Raw genomic sequence first — 24013 nt, 5'->3', positions numbered from 1 at the left:
GACTATCCAAAACCTATAGGATGCAGCAAAAGCAGTTCTAAGAGGGAAGTTTACAGCAATACAATCCTACCTCAAGAAACAAGAAAAATCTCAAATAAACAATCTAATCTTACACCCAAAGGAACTAGAAAAAGAACAAACAAAATCCAAAGTTAGTAGAAGGAAAGAAATCATAAAGATCAGAGCAGAAATAAATGAAATAGAAACAAAGAAAACAATAGCAAAGATCAATAAAATTAAAAGCTGGTTCTTTGAGAAGTTAAAATTGATAAACCTTTAGCCAGACTCATCAAGAAAAAGAGAGAACTCATATCAATACAATTAGAAATGAAAAAGGAGAAGTTACAGTGGACACCACAGAAATACAAAGCATCCTAAGAGACTACTACAAGCTACAAGCAACTCTATGCCAATAAAATGGACAACCTGGAAGAAATGGACAAATTCTTAGAAAGGTACAACCTTCCAAGACTAAACCAGGAAGAAATAGAAAATATGAACAGACCAATCACAAATAATGAAATTGAAACTGTGATTAAAATTTTCCAATGAACAAAAGTCCAGGACCAGATCGCTTCACAGGTGAATTCTATCAAACATTTAGAGAGGAGCTAACACCATTCTTCTCAAAGTCTTCCAAAAAATTGCAGAGGAAGGGACACCCAAACTCATTCTATGAGGCCAACATCACCCTGATACCAAAACCAGACAAAGATGCTCCAAAAAAAGAAAATTACAGACCAGTATCACTGATGAATCTAGATGCAAAAATCCTCAACAAAATACTAGCAAACAGAATCCAACAACACAGTAAAAGGATCATTCACTATGATCAAGTGGGATTTATCCCAGGAATGCAAGGATTCTTCTATATATGCAAATCAATTGATGTGATAAACCATATTAACAAATTGAAGGAGAAAAACCATATGATCATCTCAATAGATGCAGAAAAAGCTTTTGACAAAATTCAACACCCATTTATGATAAAAACTCTCCAGAAAGTGGGCATACAGGGAACTTACCTCAACATAATAAAGACCATATATGACAAACCCACAGCAAACATCATTCTCAATGGTGAAAAACTGAAAGCATTTCTGTAAGATCAGGAACAAGACAAGGATGTCCACTCTTGCCACTATTATTTGACATAGTTTTGGAAGTCCTAGCCACGGCAATCAGAGAAGAAAAAGAAATGAAAGGAATCCAAATTGGAAAAGAAGAAGTAAAACTGTCACTGCAGATGACATGATACTATACATAGAGAATCCTAAAAATGCCACCAGAAAACTACTAGAGCTAATCAATGAAATTGGTAAAGTTGCAGGATACAGAATTAATGCACAGAAATCTCTTGCATTCCTATACACTAACAACGAAAGATCAGAAAGAGAAATTAAGGAAACAATCCCATTCACCATTGCCCCAAAAAGGAATAGAATACCTAGGAGGTAAAAGACCTGTACTCGGAAAACTATAAGACACTGATGAAAGAGATCAAAGATGAGCTAAACAGATGGAGAGATATATCATGTTCTTGATTGGAAGAATCAATATTGTGAAAATGACTGTACTACCCAAAGCAATCTACAGATCAATGCAATCCCTATCAAATTACCAGTGGCATTTTTTACAGAACTAGGACAAAAAATCTTAAAATTTGTATGGAGGCACAAAAGACCCCAAATAGGCAATGCAGTCTTGAGGGAAAAAAACAGAGCTGGAGGAATCAGACTCCCTGACTTCAGACTATACTACAAAGCTACAGTAATCAAGACAATATGGTACTGGCACAGAAACAGAAATATAGTTCAATGGAACAGAATAGAAAGCACCTATGGTCAACTAATCTATGACAAAGGCGGCAAGGACATAAAATGGAGAAAAAACAGTCTCTTCAATAAGTGGTGCTAGGAAAAGTGGACAGCTACATGTAAAAGAATGAAATTAGAACACTCCCTAACACCATACACAAAAATAAACTCAAAATGGAGTTTATTTTTTACATTTTTTGCATTTAAAGACCTAAATGTAAGGCCAGACACTATAAAACTCTTAGAGGAAAACATAGGCAGAACGCTCTTTGACATAAATCACAGCAAGATCTTTTTTGATCCACCTCCTAACAGTAATGGAAATAAAAACAAAAAACAAATGGGACCTAATGAAACTTAAACTTTGCCAAGCAAAGGAAACTACAAACAAGACAAAAAGACAACCCTCAGAATGGGAGAAAATATTTGCAAACGAATCAACGGACAAAGGATTAATCTCCAAAATACGTGAACAGCTCATGCAGCTCAATATTAAAAAAAAACAAACAACCCAATCCAAAAATGGGCAGAAGACCTAAATAGACATGTCTCCAAAGAAGACATACAGATGGCCAAGAAGCACATGAAAAGCTGCTCAACATCACTAATTATTAGAGAAATGCAAATCAAAACTACAATGAGGTATCACCTCACACCAGTTAGAATGGGCATCATCAAAATCTACAAACAACAAATGCTGGAGAGGGTATGGATGAAAGGGAACCCTCTTGCACTGTTGGTGGGAATGTAAATTGTTACAGCCACTATGGAGAACAGTATGGAGGTTCCTTAAAGAACTAAAAATAGAATTACCATATGATCCAGCAAGCCACTACTGGGCATATACCTGGAGAAAACCATAATTCAAAAAGACACATGCACCCAATGTTTATTGCAGCACTATTTACAATAGCCAGGTCATGGAAGCAACCTAAATGCCCATCAACAGACAAATGGATAAAGAAGTTGTGTTACATATATACAATGGAATATTACTCAGCCATAAAAAGGAACGAAATTGGGTCATTTGTAGAGACATGGATGGATCTAAAGACTGTCATACAGAGTGAAGTAAGTCAGAAAGAGAAAAACAAATATCGTGTATTAACAGGTATATGTGGAACCTAGAAAAATGGTACAGAGGAACCGGTTTGCAGGGCAGAGATAGAGACACAGATGTAGAGAACAAACGTAGGGACACTAAGGGGGGAAAGTGGCTGGGGGGGATGGTGGTGGTGGGATAAATTGGAGATTGGGATTGACATACATACACTAATAGGTATAAAATAGATAACTAATAAGAAACTGCTGTATAAAAATATAAATAAAATTCAAAAAAATTTTAAAAATAAAATTGGGCAGGGAGTTCGCTGGTGGTCCAGTGGTAAAGAATCCACCTTCCAATGCAGGGGATACGGGTTCGATTCCCTGGTCGGGGAACTAAGATCCCACATGCCACGGGGCAACTAAGCCTGCACACTTCAACTAGAAAGCCTGCTGTGCTGCAAACTACAGAGCCCACGTGCTCTTGAGCCTGCACACCACAATGAAGGGCCCGCATGCTGCAATAAAAGATCCTGCATGCCACAACTAAGACTCAACGCAGCCAACAATGACTAAATAAATAAATAAAATATTTTTTAAAATGAAATAAAATTGGGCAAAGGATTCAGATATTTCAACAAAGATAATATGCAAATGGCCAGTATGCACATGAAAAGATGCTCAGTATCACTAATCATTAATGAAATGCAAATTAAAAACCACAGTGAGGTACCACTTCACATTGACTAGCATGGCTGAAATCAAAAAGATAAGTTTGGAGAGGATGTGGAGAAATTCAAACCCTCATACACTGCCTCTGAGATTGTAAAATTGTGCAGCCACTTTAGAAAACAGTCTGGCAGTTCCTCAAAAGGTTAAACATTAAGTTGCCATATGACCCAGCAACTTCACTCCTAGTTATATACCCAAGAGAAGTGAAAAAATATGTCCACACAAAAAGTTTCACATGAATGTTCATAGCAGCTGAGCATTATTATAACTGTATTATTTATAATAGCCAAAAAATGGAAACAATCCAAGTGTCCAGGCAACTGGTAAGTGAATAAAGAAAATACAGTTTATCCTTAAAATGGAATACTATTTGTCAATAAAAGGAAACAAAGTACTAATATAGGCTATAATGTGGATGAACACTGAAGACATTATGCTAAATGAAAGAAGCCAGACACAAAATACCATATATTGTGATTCCACGTACATAAAATGTCCAGAAAGGGCAAATCTTTAGAGACGAAGTGGATTAGTAGTTGCCTCGGGCTAGGGGTTGGAATAGGGAATGACAGCTAATGAGTACAGTTTCCTTTTGGGGATGATAAAAATGATCTGGAAGTGGATTATGGTGATGATTGCACAACTCAAAATTTACTAAAAATCATTGAATTACACTTAAGGTACACTGAAAATGAATTTTAGGTACATAAATTATATCTCAAAAAAGCTAATAGGAACAAAAAAGGGAATGGGAAGATACCGGAAACTGAAACTTCTAGATTATTGCAAGAAGGCTTCTGCAGAGCCTCAAGAACATGGCATTTGGGACAATATAACGCACTGAAATGTGGTTTTTGGGGGGGGGGGTTGAATTTTATTTATTTTTTATACAGCAGGTTCTTATTAGTTATCTATTTTATACATATTAGTGTATATATGTCAATCCCAATCTCCCAATTCATCACACCACCATCACCACCCCCGCTTTCCCCCCTTGGTGTCCATACGTTTCTTCTCTACATCTGTGTCTCTATTTCTGCCCTGCAAACCGGTTCATCTGTACCATTTTTCTAGATTCCACATTTATGCGTTAATATATGATATTTGTTTGAAATGTGTTTTTTGAGAGAAGTTTTCATTTGATCGTGTATATACTTGGTAAGTTTATATTGTTACTTAATCTTTCATTTAATAAATGTATTCTCAGCACATCCTAGATGCTGGGAATGCCATAATGATCAAAACATCACAGATTCTGTCATCTCGGAGTTTCTGTTATATAGTTGAGATGAAAAACACAATAAAATCATAATTAAAATTTTAATTACAACCTTTGATAATGAGGGGTGTTTTTTTTTTGGATTGGCTAACCTGCATTAAAGGATTTTTCTTTTTTTTTTCTTTTTTTTAATTTTTTTTTTGGCAACGTAGTTAAAGAAGGTCCTTTTTATTTTTGCAATGTCATTCTATACAAAAGCAATAGAAACACAACAGTCTTAACAAGAAGTTTACAATTGAATATTTGAACAGAAAATCTGTACACATTATCATTCACAACAATTTTACATGGTAAATTAACTGACTGTAAAAAAAAATGTTCTTTCTAAATCTTTCTGCTTTCTAAACTCTTGGAAACAGTATAGATAGAAGGCCTACTTAGTGCTATTTACAAATAACAAATTAAGACTGTATAACTTACATAAACCCCATTAATTTACCAGCTCAATTTAATATCTCACTATTCAGTTCTCTGTATGAAGAAAAAAGCCAATCTTGACATATTAACAAACAGCCCAAACCCTAACCCTTTCCATAAAGATATTAAAGGTATCTGATTATGAGGACACTGACACTGACACTTGTCAGGTTGACTTCAAGGATGCGGGAGATTAAGCGATTAAGATTGTTGCAAGATTGCTTCGAGTTCAATTTTCCTCGGAATTGGAATTTTAGTTCCATTTTACAGTTTAAAATATGCAGAATACACTCCCTCTACATAAAATTAACGTTTCTTAAGAAAATAAGGCAAGAACAACAATTCACCATGAGACTGTACACTATTAGAAACCTCCAGTTACAAACGCAGGATGCATGCTTGGCGGGCCACTTCCCACCTGGGGAGGCAGCGCTGCTCCCAGTGGCCTCCAGGTGGCGACAGTTAGCTCATGGCTGAGAAGTCTTTCAAGGGTTCAGTTAAACAAGCTTTAAAGTCAAACTTGTCCTCTGCCTGGCAGTCCACGTTTCTAACTTTCGTGGGTGTGCCACAGTACATGTCGAAGTTATCCTGAGAGCTCGTCTGGGACTCAGAGCTGCTCTCCGCGGATTCCATCTCCATCTCCCCGAGGTCAACAGGACGTATTTCTTGCAAATCACATCCTTCTTCCGCTGGAGGATTCCAAAAATGCAGAGCCACCTTCCAGAGTTTGATCTGCTGGTCCCACGATCGTGGACTATACTTCTTGAATTTGTTGGGGGTTTTGGGATGAATGCCAGGCTGTTGAAGGTGCCTTGGGACTTTAATATAGTGATCGTAGGCGATGGTGTTCTTCCCATAGTCGATCTGCTTCTGTCTTCTCATCAGGACACTTTCATCGGTCTCCAAGTCAGCTGGCAGTGCTGACATAGACTCCTTTGAATCCGAACTTCCTAATGATGATTTTCTCTCCCTTCCAAAGTCATTTATGAGGAGTTTCCTTTTATATCTTGAAATTTCGTTGTTAACTCTAGTCCTCATTTCATCTTCTTCGACTGCACTTGCCCAGTCTGAACATCTAGAATGGGGCTTAGGGCCTTTGGGAGTGGTAAAGCTATCAGGTCTGCGGTCGCCCGGCGGCCTCGGGGGGGCCCTAGGCGTCCTCGGACTTCCAGTGCCTCCCCTTGGTCGTGTGCTTGCGTCCCAGGCTCCATCTCGTGGCGGGTGGCTGGCTGTCGTCGCCATCGCAGCGGCTTCCGCACCCGGGGGACTTCGCAGCCGTCAGGCCATGGCGACGCGGCGGGCGGGGTCGTGGGGGCCTGGGGTCCGGCGGTGGCGGTGGCAGCAGCGGCGACCTCCTCTCCGCGCGACGCTGATGGACTCTGTTTGGTTGTTTCATCTTTGTTGGAGTATAATTGCTTCACAATGCTGTGTTAGTTTCTGCTTTATAACAAAGTAAATCAGCTATACGTATACATACATGCCCATATCTCCTTGCATCACCCTCCCTATCCCACCCCTCTAGGTGGTCACAAACACCGAGTTGATCTCCCTGTGCTATGCGATTGCTTCCCACTACCTATCTGTTTTACATTTGGTAGTGTATATATGTCCATGCCACTCTCTCACTTCCCCCAGCTTACCCATCCCCCTCCCCGTGTCCTCAAATCCACTCTCTACATCTGCGTCTTTATTCCTATCCTGCCCCTAGGTTCCTCAGAACCTTTTTTTTTTTTTTAGATTGCATATATATGTATTAGCATACGGTATTTGTTTCTCTCTTTCTGACTTACTTCACTCTGTATGACAGACTCTAGGTCCATCCACCTCACTATAAATAACTCAATTTCGGTTTTTTTATGGCTGAGTAATATTCCATTGTATATATGTGCCACATTTTCTTTATCCATTCATCTGTCAGTGGGCACTTAGGTTGCTTCCATGTACTGCCTATTGTAAATAGAGTTGCAATGAACATCGTGGTACCTGACTCCTTTTCAATTATGGTTTTCAGGGTATATGCCAGTAGTGGGATTGCTGGGTCGTATGGTAGTTCTATTTTTAGTTTTCTAAGGAACCTCCATACTGTTCTCCATAGTGGCTGTAACAATTTACATTCCCGCCAACAGTGCAAGAGGGTTCCCTTTTCTCCACACCCTCTCCAGCATTTATTGCTTGTAGATTTTTTGATGATGGCCATTCTCACTGGTGTGCGGTGATACCTCATTGTAGTTTTGATTTGCATTTCTCTAATGATTAGTGATGCTGAGCATCCTTTCATGTATTTGTTGGCAACCTGTATATCTTCTTTGGAGAGATGTCTATGTAGGTCTTCCGCCCATTTTTGGATTGGGTTGTTTGTTTTTTTGTTATTGAGCTGCATGAGCTGCTTGGAAATTTTGGAGATAAATCCTTTGTTGGTTGCTTCATTTGCAAATATTTTCTCCCATTCTGAGGGTTGTCTTTTGGTCTTGTTTACGTTTTCCTTTGCTGTGGAAAAGTTTTTAAGTTTAATTAGGTCCCATTTGTTTATTTTTGTTTTTATTTCCATTTCTCTAGGAGGTGGGTCAGAAAGGATCTTGCTGTGATTTATATCATAGAGTGTTCTGCCTGTGTTCTCCTCAAAGAGTTTGATAGTGTCTGGCCTTACATTTAGGTCTTTAATCCATTCTGAGTTTATTTTTGTGTATGGTGTTAGGGAGTTTTCTAATTTCATTCTTTTACATATAGCTGTCCAATTTTCACAGCACCAATTATTGAAGAAGCTGTCTTTTCTCCATTGTATATTCTTGCCTCCTTTATCAAAAATAAGCTGACCATATGTGCATGGGTTTATCTCTGGGCTTTCTATCCTGTTCCATTGATCTATATTTCTGTTTTTGTGCCAGCACCATACTGTCTTGATTACTGTAGCTTTGTAGTATAGTCTGAAGTCTGGGAGCCTGATTCCTCCAGCTCCATTTTTCTTTCTCAAGATTGCTTTGGCTATTCTGGGTCTTTTGTGTTTTCATACAAATTGAAATTTTTTGTTCTAGTTCTGTGAAAAATGCCATTGGTGGTTAGTTGGATAGGGATTGCCTTGAATCTGTAGATTGCTTTGGGTAGTATAGTCATTTTCACAATGTTGATTCTTCTAGTCCAAGAACATGGTATATCTCTCAATCTGTATCATCTTTAATTTCTTTCATCAGTGTCTTATAGTTTTCTGCATACAGGTCTTTTTTCTCCTTAGGTAGGTTTATTCCTAGGTATTTTATTCTTTTTGTTGCAGTGGTAAATGGGATTGTTTCCTTAATTTCTCTTTCAGATTTTTCATCATTAGTGTATAGGAATGCAAGAGATTTCTGTGCATAATTTTGCATCCTGCTACTTTACCATATTCATTGATTAGCTCTTGTAGTTTTCTGGTAGCATCTTTAGGATTCTCTATGTCTACTATCATGTCATCTCCAAACAGTGGCAGCTTTACGTCTTTTCCGATTTGTATTCCTTTTATTTCTTTTTCTTCTCTGATTGCCATGGCTAAAACTTCCAAACTATGTTGAATAATAGTGGTGAGAATGGACAACCTTGTCTTTTTCCTGATCTTAGAGGAAATGGTTTCCGTTTTTCACCATTGAGAATGATGTTGGCTGTGGGTTTGTCATATGGCCTTTATTATGTTCAGGTAAGTTCCCTCTATGCCTACTTTCTGGAGGGTTTTTATCATAAATGGGTGTTGAATTTTGTCGAAAGCTTTTTCTGCATCTATTGAGATGATCATATGGTTTTTATTCAATTTGTTAATATGGTTTATCACATTGATTGATTTGCATATATTAAAGAATCCTTGCATCCTGGGATAAATCCCACTTGATCATGGTGTATGATCCTTTTAATGTGCTGTTGGATTCTGTTTCCTAGTATTTTGTTGAGGATTTTTGCATCTATATTCATCAGTTATATTGGCCTGTAGTTTTCTTTCTGTGTAACATCCTTGTCTAGTTTTGGTATCAGGGTGATGGTGGCCTTGTAGAATGAGTTTGGAAGTGTTCCTCCCTCTGCTATATTTTGGAAGAGTTTGAGAAGGATAGGTGTTAGCTCTTTTCTAACTGTTTGTTAGAATTCATCTGTGAAGCCATCTGGTCCTGGGCTTTTGTTTGTTGGAAGATTTTTAATCACAGTCTCAATTTCAGTGCTTGTGATTGGTCTGTTTATATTTTCTATTTCTTCCTGGTTCAGTCTTGGAAGGTTATGCTTTTCTAAGAATTTGTCCATTTCTTCCAGGTTGTCCATTTTATTGGCATACAGTTGCTTGCAGTAATCTCTCCTTATCATTTGTATTTCTGCAGTGTCAGTTGTTACTTCTCCTTTTTCATTTCTAATTCTATTAGTTTGAGTCTTCTCCTTTTTTTTCTTGGTGAGTGTGGCTAATGGTTTACCAATTTCGTTTATCTTCTCAAAGGACCAGCTTTTAGTTTTATTGATCTTCGCTGTTGTTTCTTTCATTTCTTTTTAATTTATTTTTGATCTGATCTTTATGATTTATTTCCTTCTGCTAACTTTAGGGGTTTTTTCTTCTTCATTCTCTAATTGCTTTGGGTTTAAGATTAGGTTGTTTATTTGAGATGTTTCTTGTTTCTTGAGGTAGGATTGTATTGCTATAAACTTCGCTCTTAGAACTGCTTTTGCTGCATCCCATAGGTTTTGAGTCGTTGTGTCTCCATTGTCATTTGTTTCTAGGTATTTTTTGATTTCCTCTTTGATTTCTTCAGTGAGCTCTTGGTTATTTAGTAGTGTTGTTTAGCCTCCATGTGTTTGTATTTTTTACAGATTTTTTCCTGTAATTGATATCTAGTCTCATAGCATTGTGGTCAGACAATATACTTGATACGATTTCAATTTTATTAAATTTACCAAGGCTTGATTTGTGACCCAAGATATGATCTATCCTGGAGAATGTGTTACTGTCGATTTCCCCTTTTATGGCTGTTAGCATTTGCCTTATGTATTGAGGTGCTCCTGTGTTGGGTGCATAAATATTTACAATTGTTATATCTTCTTCTTGGACTGATCCCTTGATGATTATGTGGTGTCCTTCTTTGTCTCTTGTAATAGTCTTTATTTTAAAGTCTATTTTGTCTGATATGAGAATTGCTACTCCACCTTTCTTTTGATTTCCATTTGAATGGAATAACTTTTTCCATCCCCTCACTTTCAGTGTGTATGTGTCCCTAGGTCTGAAGTGGGTCTCTTGTAGACAGCATATATACAGGTCTTGTTTTTGTATCCATTCAGCCAGTCTATGTCTTTTGGTTGGAGCATTTAATCCATTTACATTTAAGGTGTTATCGATATGTATGTTCCTATTACCATTTTAATTGTTTTGTGTTTGTTATTGTAGGTCTTTTCCTTTTCTTGAGTTTCCTGCCTAAAAAAGTTCCTTTAGCATTTGTTTTAAAGCTGGCTTGGTGGTGCTGAATTCTCTTAGCTTTTGCTTGTCTATAGAGGTTTTAATTTCTCTGTCGAATCTGAATGAGATCCTTGCTGGGTAGAGTAATTTGGTTGTAGGTTTTTCCCTTTCATCACTTTAAATATGTCCTGCCACTCCCTTCTGGCTTGCAGAGTTTGTGCTGAAAGATCAGCTGTTAACCTTTTGGGGATTCCCTTGTATGTTATTTGTTGCTTTTCTTTTGCTGCTTTTAGTATTTTTTCTTTGTATTTAATTTTTGATAGTTTGATTAATATGTGTCGTGGCATGTTTCTCCTTGGATTTATCCTGTATGGGACTCTCTGCACTTCCTGGACTTGATTGACTATTTCCTTTCCCATATTAGGGAAGTTTTCAACTATAATCTCTTCAAATATTTTCTCAGTCCCTTTCTTTTTCTCTTCTTCTTCTGGGACCCCTATAATTAGAATGTTGGTGTGTTTAATGTTGTCCCAGAGGTCTCTGAGACTATCCTCAATTCTTTTCATTCTTTTTTTTTATTCTGCTCTGCAGTAGTTATTTCCACTATTTTATCTTCCAGGTCACTTATCCATTCTACTGCCTCAGGTATTCTGCTATTGATTCCTTCTACAAAATTTTTAATTTCATTTATTAGGTTGTTCATCATTGTTTGTTTGCTCTTTAGTTCCTCTAGGTCCTTATTAATCATTTCTTGTATTTTCTCCATTCTGTTTCCAAGATTTTGTATCATCTTTACTATCATTACTCTGAATTTTTTTTCAGGTAGACTGCCTACTTCCTTTTCATTTGTTTGGTCTGGTGGGTTTTTACCTTGCTCCTTCCACTGCTGTGTGTTTCTCTGTCTTCTCATTTTGCTTACCTTACTGTGTTTGGGGTCTCCTTTTCGCAGCATGCATGTTCTTAGTTCCTGTTGTTTTTGGTGTCTGCCCCCAGTGGCTAAGGTTGTTTCAGTGGGTTGTGTAGGCTTTCTGATGGAGGAGACTGGTGCCTGTGTTCTGGTGGATAAGGCTGGATCTTGTCTTTCTGGTGGGCAGGACTGCGTCTGGTGGTGTGTTTTGGGGTGTCTGTGACTTTATTATGATTTTAGGCAGCCTCTCTGCTAATAGGTGGGGTTGTGTTCCTATCTTGCTAGTTGTTTGGCATAGGGTGTCCATCACTGTAGCTTGCTGGTCGTTGAGTGGAGCTGGGTCTTAGCGTTGAGATGGAGATCTCTGGGGGAGCTTTTGCCATTTGATATTACATGGAGCTGGGAGGTCTCTGTTAGACCAATGTCCTGAACCTGGTTCTCCCAACTCAGAGGCACAAGCATGACACCTAGCTGGAGCACCAAGACCCTGTCAGCTACACAGCTCAGAAATAATGGAGAAAAAGAAAGAAAGAAAGGGGTGGGGGGGAGGAAGGAGGGAGGGAGGGAGAGAGAGAATGAAGGAAAGAAAAGGAAGGAAGGAAGGAAGGAAGGAAGGAAGGAAGGAAAGTAATAATAAAATAAAATAACATTATTAAAATTTAAAAATAATATTAAAAAGTAATAAAAAAAAAGAAAAAAGAGAGCAACCCAACCGAAAAACAAATCTACCAATGATAACAAGTGCTAAAAACTCTACAAAAAAAATACCAGACAGACAGAACCCTAGGACAAATGGTAAAAGCAAAGCTATACAGACAGAATCACACAAAGAAGCATACACATACACACTCACAAAAAGAGAAAAAGGAAAACATTTTATATATATATATATATATATATATATATCTGTATATATTTTAAAAATGGAAGAGAGCAACCAAATCAATAAATCTACCAATGATAATAAAGTCTAAATACTAAACTAAGATAAACATAAATCCAGGAACAGATTAGATACAGAAGGCAAACCCCAAGTCTACATTGCTCCCAAAATCCACTGCCTCAATTTTGGGAAGATTCGTTGTCTATTCAAGTATTCCAGAGGTGCAGGGTACATCAAGTTGATTGTGGAGATTTAATCCACTACTCCTGAGGCTGTTGGGAGAGATTTCCCTTTCTCTTCTTTGTTCACACAGCTCCTGGGGTTCAGCTTTGGATCTGGCCCTGCCTCTGCATGTAGGTCACCTGTTACAGGACGGGGTTAAAGTAGCAGCTGATTAGGGGGCTCTGGCTTACTCAGGCCAGAGGGTGGGAGGGGTATGGAATGCGGGGTGAGCCTGCGGTGGCAGAGGCTGGCATGACGTTGCAACAGCCTGAGCCGTGCTGTGCGTTCTCCTGGGGAAGTTGTCCCTGGATCATGGAACCCTGGCAGTGGCGGGCTGCACAGGCTCCCAGGAGGGGAGGTGTGGATAGTGACCTGTGCTCGCACACAGGCTTCTTGGTGGCGGCAGCAGCAGCCTTAGCGTTTCATGCCCGTCTCTGGTGTCCGCTCTGATAGCCGCAGCTTGCGCCCGTCTCTGGAGCTCGTTTAGGTGGTGCTCTGAATCCCCTCTCCTTCTGTACCCCGAAAGAATGGTCTCTTGCCTCTTAGGCAGTTCGAGACTTTTTCCTGGACTCCCTCCCGGCTAGCTGTGGCGCACTAGCCCCCTTCAGGCTGTGTTCACGCAGCCAACTCCAGTCCTCTCCCTGGGATCCGACCTCTGAAGCCCAAGCCTCAGCTCCCACGCCCCACCCATCCCGGCAGGTGAGCATACAAGTCTCTCAGGCTGGTGAGTGCTGGTCAGCACCAATCCTCTGTGTGGAAATCTCTCCACTTTGCCCTCTGCACTGCTATTGCTGTGCTCTCCTCCGTGGCTCCGAAGCCTTCCCCTGCCATCCCCTGTCTCCACCAGTGAAGGAGCTTCCTAGTGTGTGGAAACTTTTCCTCCTTCACAGCTCCCTCCCAGGGGTGCAGGTCCTGTCCCTATTCTTTTCTCTGTTTTTTCTTTTTTCCTTTGCCCTACCCAGGCATGTGGGGAGTTTCTTGCCTTTGGGGAAGTCAGGTCTTCTGCCAGCATTCAGTAGGTGTTCTGTAGGAGTTGTTCCACATGTAGATGTATTTCTGATGTATTTGTGGAAAGGAAGGTGATCTCCACGTCTTACTCCTCCACCATCTTGAAGGTCTCTCATAAGCAGAGGTTTTGATTTGACAAATCTTTTTTTCTTTTTTAATAGAACTAAGGGTAAAACTTTTTAAAATAAGCTGGACATTAGAAAGTTCCCAAATTTGTTAATGTGCGCAGTTCTTTTTTTTTTTGGCCTCACTGTGTGGCTTGTGGGATCTTAGTTCCCCGACTAGGGATTGAACCTGGGCCCACGGCAGTGAAAGAGCTGAGTCCTAACCACTAAACCACCAGGGAATTCCCATTAATGTGCCCAGTTCTAACTGTATGTTTCCCAAGTTTGCTTTTAGAAACCCAGAGTGCATCCCTCTATATACATATAATTTTGAAATGGTTGTTAAGTTCCTGGATCTGACATAGGGCAAGCCACAGCAGCCTATTTTTATTATAGGTGAACCTTGAAGAAAGGCCTTACATGTTTTCTTAGGTCAAACTCCCAAGGCAATAGAAATAAAAGCAAAAATAAACAAATGGCACCTAATCAAACTTATAAGCTTTTGCACAGCAAAGGAAACCATAAACAAAATGAAAAGACAACCTAACGGAATGGGAGAAAACACTTACAAACTATACAACCGACAAGGGCTTAAGTTCCAAAATATACACAGTTCATGCAACTCAATATCAGAAACACAAACAACCAAATCAAAAAATGGGCAGAAGACCTAAACAGACATTTCTCCAAAGAAGACGTACAGATGGCCACAAGTACGTGAAAAGATGTTCAGCATCACTAATTATTAGAGAAATACAAATCAAAAGTACAGTGAGGTATCTCCTCTCAGCAGTCAGAATAGCCATCATTAAAAAGTCTACGGGGACTTCCCTGGTGGTCCAGTGGTTAAGAATCCACCTTCCAATGCAAGGGACTTGGGTTTGATCCCTGGTTGGGGAGCTAAGATCCCACATGCCACAGGGCAACTGAGCCCACATGCCACAACTACAGAGCCCACGCGCTCTAGAGCCCGCGCAGCCCAACTAGAGAGAAGCTCGCGTGCCGCAATGAAGAGCCCACGTGCCACAACAAAAGAGCCCATGTGCTGCAACTAAGACCTGATGCAGCCAAAAATAAATAAATAGTTTTTTAAAAAATCAAAAGTCTACAAATAACAAAAGCTGGAGAGGTTGTGGAGAAAAGAGAACCCTCCTACACTGATGGCCAGAATGTAAATTGGTGCAGGAACTATGAGAGGGTCCTCAAAAAACTAAAAATAGAACTACTGTATGATCCAGCAATCCCACTCCTGAGCATATATCTGGAGAAAACGCTAATTCAAAAAGATACATGCACCCCAATGTTCATTGCAGCACTATTTACAATAGCCAAGACATGGAACCAACCTAAATGTCCATCAACAGAGGAATGGATAAAGAAGATGTGGTACATATATACAGTGGAATAGTACTCAGCCATAAAAAAGGAGTGAAATAATGCCATTTTCAGCAATGTGCATGGACCTAGAGATTATCATACTAAGTGAAGTAAGCCAGAAAGAGGAAGACAAATACCATATGATGTTACTTATATGTGGAATCTAAAATATGATACAAATGAATTTACTTACAAAACAACAGACTCACAGATGTAGAAAACAAACTTATGGTTATCCAAGGAGAAAGGGGGTGAGGGAGGGATAAATTAGGAGTTTGGAACTAGCAGATAAAAACTACTATATATAAAATAGATAAACAACAAGGTCCTACTGTATAACACAGGGAACTATATTTAATATCCTATAATAAACCATAATGGAAAAGAATATGAAAAAGTATATATGTGTATACATTTATATGTATATATATATATATATATATATGTACTTATACAGAAGATAGAAGTGGAAAAGGAAAAAAAAGAATTTTCTCCATTTTTCTGGGAAAATTCCAAACCTAGGCAGAATTCTGAAGTGAGCATGTCATGTGAGATTTCTCCCCTTCTCTGAACACATTTTTCTTGTTTCTTTCTTTACTACAGACCTGGCACCCAGTGCCTTGTTGAATTAGACTGAAGTGCACAGTGGTGTGCTTGATGTAATGTGGCCAACAACCTGTTCCAGTAGATGATGCTAACCAGGAAGGGAGATGAATTTGCCCTGTCAGGTCTCTTGGTGTGTTCTGTATGGACTGCCTCCCTCCTAGAGTAAATACATCAACTTAAAAGAGGAACATAGAAGATTGCAGATGAAAAAACAGACAGTAATATACATGCTGTGAGCATTTGCGGGCAGCATCACATAGATAATGTAAGAGCAGAAGTCACGTTTTAAGAGATCTGAAAAGTATTCCAGAGAAGTTGGATGAAGTAACAAAATAAAGCATAAAGCTCTAAGAAAGAGGGAAATAATGTTAAAGATACAAAAATGGAGGATAAGTTGAGAATTCACAGAATATACTTGAAGAGAAGAAAAAATTTTTAATAGGGAATGAAATAAAAGAAGCCAGATAAATGAATGAGAATGTTTAAACAGGTTCCAGGTATTGATCATGTTATGTGTATGTTAGTTATACATGTTTCCAATGAACAGATGTATAGGACAGTAGACACAGAGGGTTTTTTCCATGATTATATGAAAGTAAAAGGTGAAAATAAAAAAAGAACAATGGTGTGAATGAAAGAGGCCATGTGTATCCACTTGCTTTATCTTCCCTCCTGGCTTAATGTAGGAACCCACCTGGGCTAGGCTGCGAGCTTGGACTTGTGTTTCCTTGGCCCAAGAGGACTGGCACATATCAGCAGATGTCTCACCATAAAAGGGGCTTCACCACTTCAGTCTGTGTTTTTGTTTTTGTTTTTTTTCGATACGCGGGCCTCTCACTGTTGTGGCCTCTTCCGTTGCGGAGCACAGGCTCTGGATGTGCAGGCTCAGCGGCCATAGCTCACGGGCCCAGCCGCTCTGCGGCATGTGGGATCTTCCCGGACCGGGGCACGAACCCGTGTCCCCTGCATCGGCAGGCGGACTCTCAACCACTGCGCCACCTGGGAAACCCCAGTCTGTGTTTTATATATATATAAATTTGTTTATTTATTTTTGGCTGTGTTGAGTCTTCGCTGCTGCGCGCAGGCTTTCTCTAGTTTTGCGGCAAGCGGGGGCTGCTCTTCGTTGCGGTGCACAGGCTTCTCATTGTGGTGGCTTCTCTTGTGGCAGAGCACGGGCTGTAGGTGCACAGGCTTCAGTAGTTGTGGCTCATGGGCTCAGTAGTTGTGGCTCGCAGGCTCTAGAGCGCGGGCTCAGTAGTTGTGGTGCATGAGCTTAGTTGCTCTGCGGCATGTGGGATCTTCCCGGACCAGGGCTTGAACCTGTGTGCCCTGCATTGGCAGGCGGATTCTTAACCACTGAGCCACCAGGGAAGTCCCACCACTCCAGTCTTGAGCACCTTGGAGTTCCTGCTTTCCCTTAGATTTTGACTGGGGCAAAATATGGTGAGTGAATCAAGCTACACGTTTCCTCTGCTGAAGGCTTTAAAAAAATAATAGGTAGAAAGTGTTCCACTGAAGAAAGACTTAAAAATGGAAAGGAACACCCAGGACATGGTGAAATGTTCTTCCATGAAAACAATAACAACACCTGAATAGGATAACCAGGAATTTTGTGTAGAAAGAAGTATCCAAAAATTAACCATAAAATTGATATATTCAAAGATGAAGTTAATGATCTTTAGGAGACACCAGCTGTAGATAATAGAATAACTAGGACAAGCTAGGAATGTAACGTGAATCTATATAGCTGTTTAAGAGTCTCTCACCTACTGAGAGACTAAAAGCTAAACACAAAAGAGTACATACTGTGTGATTCCATTTGAATATGAAATTCTAGAATAAGGAAGATTTATCTGTAATGATGGAAATCAGATCAGTGGTTAGGAGTGGTGATTAACTGCAAAGGGGTACAGGGAATTCTCTGGGGATAAAGAAATGTTCTGTATCTTGATTAGGATGGTGGTAACAAGTGTATATTCATTTGTCCAAACTCTTTGACCTATACACATGGGTGCATTTTTAATGTAAATTTATGTCTCAGTTTTTTAAAAAAGATTAACAAAGTCTAAGATAATTTTTTCTTAGAAAGTTTTTCTTGGATGTCTTGTATTAATAAGAAATATATGGTTTTTAATGGTTTGTGAACCACAAATTATAAAACACAGCAGTCTAATTACTGGTGTCTCGTTTTCTGAGCATTTTTGAAGCAAAAGTAGAATACTAACTACAGGGAAGATGCTGATGTATTGTCCAGGGAGCAGGAACTGGTCTAAGAAGAATGAGGCCACCAAACACACTTCAAGAAACACTGCTGCATGGTTAAGGATCCGCCTGCCAATGCAGGGGACACAGGTTCGATCCCTGGTCCGGGAAGATCCCACATGCCACAGAGCAACTAAGCCTGTGTGCCACAACTACTGAGCCTGTATTCTAGAGCCTGCGAGCCACAGCTACTGAGGCTGCGTGCCACAACTACTGAAGCCCGCGTGCCTAAAGCCTGTGCTCTGCAACAAGAGAAGCCACTGCAAGGAGAAGCCCACACACCACAACAAAGAGCAGCCCTTGCTTGCCGGAACTAGAGAAAGCCTGCACGCAGCAACGAAGGCCCAATGCAGCCAAAAAAATAAACAAATAAATTAAAATAAATACATTTATTTAAAACAAAAAAAAGAAACACTGCTGCAGCCCATCTAACTGTGGTGTACTATGTGAAGCTCTGGTCCTCTGTGGGGCCAAATCTCTGTCCCTTTTGTATCTTGGTGAAAAATCCCATTGCTGATAAAAAAAAAAAAAAAAAAAACTCAGATATTTGTCTATTTCTTTTTTTTTTTTTTTTCTTTTTGCGATATGCGGGCCTCTCACTGTTGTGGCCTCTCCCGTTGCAGAGCACAGGCTTCGGACGCGCAGGCTCAGCGGCCATGGCTCACGGGCCCAGCCGCTCCGTGACATGTGGGATCTTCCTGGACCGGGGCACGAACCCGTGTCCCCTGCATCGGCAGGCGGACTCTCAACCACTGCGCCACCAGGGAAGCCCCAACTTTTACATTTGTAATACCTAAATAGCAAAGAATGCTCATTATGATGGTGTTGAATAGTAGCTTTCTTTTTAAAGGTTGTCTTACTTTAAAAGATTATTCATACTCATGCTGAAAAGATATTATAATGAAAATATTATAAAATTAATATATCACTAGACCAGGATTAATATCTTGCAATAATACACCATCTACTTAGACTGTTGGGACAACATATCAGTTGTAGCTAAGCAATTCCATTTACCAAAAGAAAGGGGGGAAATTCCTAAAATGTGTTCTGTATCAGCATATCCCCTGCCAACTCCCATTCTTCTGGTAATGGGTTGTAAGGCCCTAACAAGAAGAGTGGACTCACAGGAAAGTTGTCAGCAGTCAGACCCCAGGAGCACTGAGGCAGATGTCTCTTCCTTCTGATGACAGTACTACCTCTAATACTCCATGTCTGTGTCTCTGTTCAGAATACCCCCAGAGTTTGTTGGTGGTGCCACCCAGTACAAGGACCCCTACAGTGTAGCATTCTCACACCACTGGCTCACTCCCAGCTGGCCTATATTGATAGTTGCCTTTGGCCAAGATAGGTTTCCTGCCTCTGGTGGCCAGGTTGGCAGGTCACTTGACACAAAGCTTAGCAGTGTGTGCAGAGGAGCTCCTGAGGAAGGAGCATTTGGTTTGGTAGAATCCTCTACAGAGACTTGATCTTTGCTAGGGCATCTTTTATGTTATCTACTAATTTTTTTAATGTCATCCCTCTCCCCGACCCCTCGCCAAATGCACACACACACACACACACACACACATTATAGCCTTAGTATTTTGCCCTCTTAGAGTTTTCAGACACTTCAGTATCTATCATCTCATTTTATCCTTCCAGGAATCCCTTGAAGATAGGATAAGAATTGTCCCATTGATAATGGGACAGATGGACCAAGTACTGACATCTAGCTAGTGACATCCTGGGAACAACACAGAAAGTTGCTGACTGCAAACCAGTCCCTTTTTCCACCATAAAAGTTTCCATCTGTTTGCCTATTTCTTCTCTATTAGCCCTCCCAGGATGTACATTTAATCTCTTATTTCCTAAGGTGAGAGTTACTTTACCAAGCCAAATTTGTCTGGTGAGGGGTATTTCTAAAGGACTGAAAGATAGTCATCTAAGTCTTGACTGTAGGAAGAGTCATTAAGTGAAGCCCTGTCAGCAGTATGGAAGAGTTATATTTTGGCAGCTGTAATTTTCTTATAGCTGTACAATATATGTGCTAGATATATTTAGTAAAGTACTGCTTAACTCCTTCCTTCTCTTCCAAGAATATCTGAGTGTAAGAAAAAGGAAATTATATATTTGAATAAAAGCACTTGCAGAAAATGGTTGAATGTTCAAAACTAAATATTATCCATTATTTATGCTTGGAATTCCTTAGGCGTTTCCATGGGATGAAGTAGGTCTTTACAGTTCCTGGTATAAGTTATTAGAAGTTGGAAATTAAAGTAATAATAACACTGAGGCTTCAGATACAACCAGTCAGTATCTCAATGTTGTCTATAATATAAATATACTCTTCCAGGAACCAACAAGGACACGAAAGATCTGCAAACACATTTGTAATGTACCTTGTATAAATAAAAGTAGAAGCATTTTGTTTGGAGGAGTTTAGTTTTGTTTTGATTTTGGCAGTAGTCATAGTTGTAATCCAGTTACCATTATGTGGTCTTGATAATCAAGACTGGTAGTTGCTCTTTATTTTGTAATGAATCAAAATGACAAGGAAAGTTCAAGCATGAAAGTATGATGAGCCACTTTATTACTATAGCTCATCACCTAAAGAACGGGGCAACCTCCATGCGTGGAATTTTAACTGTGTAGTGATCAGTAGGTAGTAGCAATCTAATTGACAAAAATAGTCCCCTTTTTAGTGTTTAAACAATATTTGCTGTTTTTTTATTATAAAGACTAGAGCATATGAGCCAAGGGCACTGGCTTTGGAGTTGGAGAGGCCTTGACTCCCACACATACTTGGTCAGTCATGGCTATGTGACCAAAACTCTAAGTTTTGGTTTCCTTATCTATAAAATGGGGGAGATGTTATGGTACCTATAGAAATTTTATGTAAGAATTAAATAAAATAAAGTCAGTAAAATGCTTAGAACAAGGCCTGATTTTTTTTTTTTTTTTGGCCGTGCCACGCAGCTTGCAAGATCTCAGTTCCCTGACTAGGTATTGAACCCCTGCCCCCAGCAATGGAAGCACAGAGTCTTAACCACTGGACCGCCAGGGAATTCGCCTGAGTCTGATTTAATAAAGTGTTTTTAAAAAAAAAAAAAGAAGAAAATCAAAATGGCTAGTAAACCACAAGTCATTATTAACATTTTGATATGTTGGCTTTCAGGCTTTTTTCTGCTACACACACACATACACACAAACACACACACACACACACACACACACACACACACACACACACACCCCTACATGTACACATATATTTCCATATATAATCCACCTTTTTTTTAACCCTTTGCAAAATCGGAATCATATTTTATATACAATTTATATCCTGCTTAATTTTCCCATATATCTTTATTAAAATTTAAAATTTATTGAAAACAGGTTTTCTTGACCAAATAATATTGTAACATATGACTCTATATAATTATTTAATCATTATCTCGTGAGACATCTAAGTTATTGCCAATATTTTACCATTATAAATATTATTACTTTAAAGGTTAAAGAGTTTTTAAAATCTTAACATTTTTTTTCCTTTTTACTTCTTTGACGTTGAACATTTTCATTTATTGATGTTTATTGATTATTGGCATTATTTCAGTGAAATAATGCCAGTACCTCTCTGTGAATACCTTTTTGTAAAGCTTTTTAGGTAGGATCTCAAGCTTCTGGAGTAGTGCCAGGTACATAATAAGTACTGAATAAATATTTGTGGCATGATTAATGAATTAATGGCACGGATATTAACCCTGTCTTATCATATTTGTTTCAAGCCTTAAGGAAAAATTTGCCTTTGTACATGCACAAAGATAATGCTATCTTGGTTTTTAGTCTTTATAACCTAATTTTTTCCCATTCTTTTCTTTCCCCACAGTTCATCCATGAGCTCGGATTTCCCACATTACAACTTCAGGATGCCTAATATTGGATTCCAGAATCTGCCACTCAACATATATATTGTGGTTTTTGGCACTGCTATATTTGTCTTCATCCTTAGTTTACTCTTCTGTTGCTACTTGATTAGGTAATCAATTTTCATTCTGTGTTGCTTCAGTATATGTTAAGCAATCAATAATAAATCAACTTTCTGCCCTTAGGATAAAATGTTTTATACATATGATAATTAGCAAATTTTCTAAAATTAAGGTGGCTTAACATTTTAACCTTCTGTGAGTTACTAATCAGTAAAACACCTTTATTCAGTCTTCAATTTTATCTGCTGAGGAGGTATTTTGCACTAGAGGAGAAAATTGTCCACATTTGTTTTCCTAACGTATTAGAACCTAACCTAATAACACTTACGTTATTGTCCCCAAGATTTAATCTACTTTAACAGAAATTTCAAGATTGCTTTTCAGGAGGGTGTTAGCTACAGTCATTAGGGATCAGAAAACAATGTCCAAACAAGATACAAGACTTTAAACAGATTTTTGTGGTTTCTCAAGAATATCTGAAGCTTCCATTTGTTGGTGAATTGGTCAGGTGTACAGGTGATTGATTATCTGCATAAAACACTATTCGACAAGCTCTGTAGCACATGTACACACAAGTGATAAAGGATAAAATACCCACTAGAACGAGTAATGGATTTGGCCAGTAAACTTTCATGGTTGACTGATTCATAATTGTTTAAGCAAGCATTTTTCTCTTTCTAAGGTTTTTTTTTTTCTTAGTTATATATATACATATATCCCCATATCTCTTCCCTCTTGCATCTCCCTCCCTCCCACCCTCCATATCCTACCCCTCCAGGTGGTCACAAAGCACCGAGCTGATCTCCCTGTGCTATGTGGCTGCTTCCCACTAGCTATCTACCTTAGGTTTGGTAGTGTATATATGCCCATGCCTCTCTCTCGCTCTGTCACAGGTTACCCTTCCCCCTCCCCATATCCTCAAGTCCATTCTCTAGTAGATCTGTGTCTTTATTCCTGTCTTACTCCTAGGTTCTTTATGACATTTTTTTTCTTAAATTCCATATATATGTGTTAGCATACGGTATTTGTCATTCTCTTTCTGACTTCATTCTGTATGACAGACTCTAGGTCTATCCACCTCATTACAAATAGCTCAATTTCGTTTCTTTTTATGGCAGAGTAATATTCCATTGTATATATGTGCCACATCTTCTTTATCCATTCATCTGATGATGGACACTTAGGTTGTTTCCATCTACAGGCTATTGTAAATAGAGCTGCCTTGAACATTTTGGTACAGGACTCTTTTTGAATTATGGTTTTCTGAGGTTATATGCCCAGTAGTGGGATTGCTGGGTCATATGGTAGTTCTATTTGTAGTTTTTTAAGGAACCTCCATACTTTTCTCCATAGTGGCTGTACCAATTCACATTCCCACCAGCAGTGCAGAAGTGTTCCCTTTTCTCCACACCCTCTCCAGCATTTATTGTTTCTAGATTTTTTGATGATGGCCATTCTGACTTGTGTGAGATGATATCTCATTGTAGTTTTGATTTGCATTTCTCTAATGATTAATGATGTTAAGCATTCTTTCATGTGTTTGTTGGCAGTCTGTATATCTTCTTTGGAGAAATGTCTATTTAGGTCTTCTGCCCAGTTTTGGATTGGGTTGTTTGTTTTTTTGTTATTGAGCTGCATAAGCTGCTGGTAAATTTTGGAAATTAATCCTTTGTCAGTTGCTTCATTTGAAAATATTTTCTCCCATTCTGAGGGTTGTCTTTTGGTCTTGTTTATGGTTTCCTTTGCTGTGCAAAAGCTCTGAAGTTTCATTAGGTCCCATTTGTTTATTTTTGTTTTTATTTCCATTTCTCTAGGAGGTGGGTCAAAAAGGATCTTGCTGTGATTTATGTCATAGAGTGTTCTGCCTGTTTCCTCTAAGAGTTTGATAGTTTCTAGCCTTACATTTAGGTTTTTCATCCATTTTGAGCTTATTTTTGTGTATGGTTTTAGGGAGTGATCTAATCTCATACTTTTACATGTACCTGTCCAGTTTTC

The 24013-nt window shown here is 39.0% G+C and overlaps 2 protein-coding genes across 6 annotated transcripts in view; one reads left to right on the top strand and one right to left on the bottom strand.

Moving 5' to 3' along the window:
• Positions 1–24013, top strand: part of RNF24 (ring finger protein 24) — a 139293-nt gene that overhangs the window by 70521 nt on the left and 44759 nt on the right. For 4 of the 5 annotated variants that reach the window (XM_079943653.1, XM_079943657.1, XM_079943656.1 and 1 more), the window contains one exon: positions 21919–22068. In XM_079943653.1, coding sequence (XP_079799779.1) covers positions 21926–22068 — 143 coding nt within the window. In that variant the 5' untranslated portion in view covers positions 21919–21925. Of the gene's footprint in view, positions 1–19691; positions 19903–21918; positions 22069–24013 lie in introns of all 5 variants that reach the window. The other variant, XM_079943654.1, reaches the window with a different exon arrangement.
• On the bottom strand, positions 5723–6782 carry LOC307198360 (histone RNA hairpin-binding protein-like). Its single transcript, XM_079945219.1, is given in 2 exon segments — positions 5723–6441; positions 6443–6782. Coding segments are annotated over 2 exon segments (933 nt in total). The 5' UTR covers positions 6686–6782; the 3' UTR covers positions 5723–5751.

The sequence above is a fragment of the Stenella coeruleoalba genome, assembly GCF_951394435.1.
Source record: "Stenella coeruleoalba genome assembly, chromosome: 15".
Lineage (NCBI taxonomy): Eukaryota > Metazoa > Chordata > Mammalia > Artiodactyla > Delphinidae > Stenella > Stenella coeruleoalba.
The sequence above is the reverse complement of the archived record's forward strand: the minus strand, read 5'-3'. Positions and strand labels throughout refer to the sequence as shown.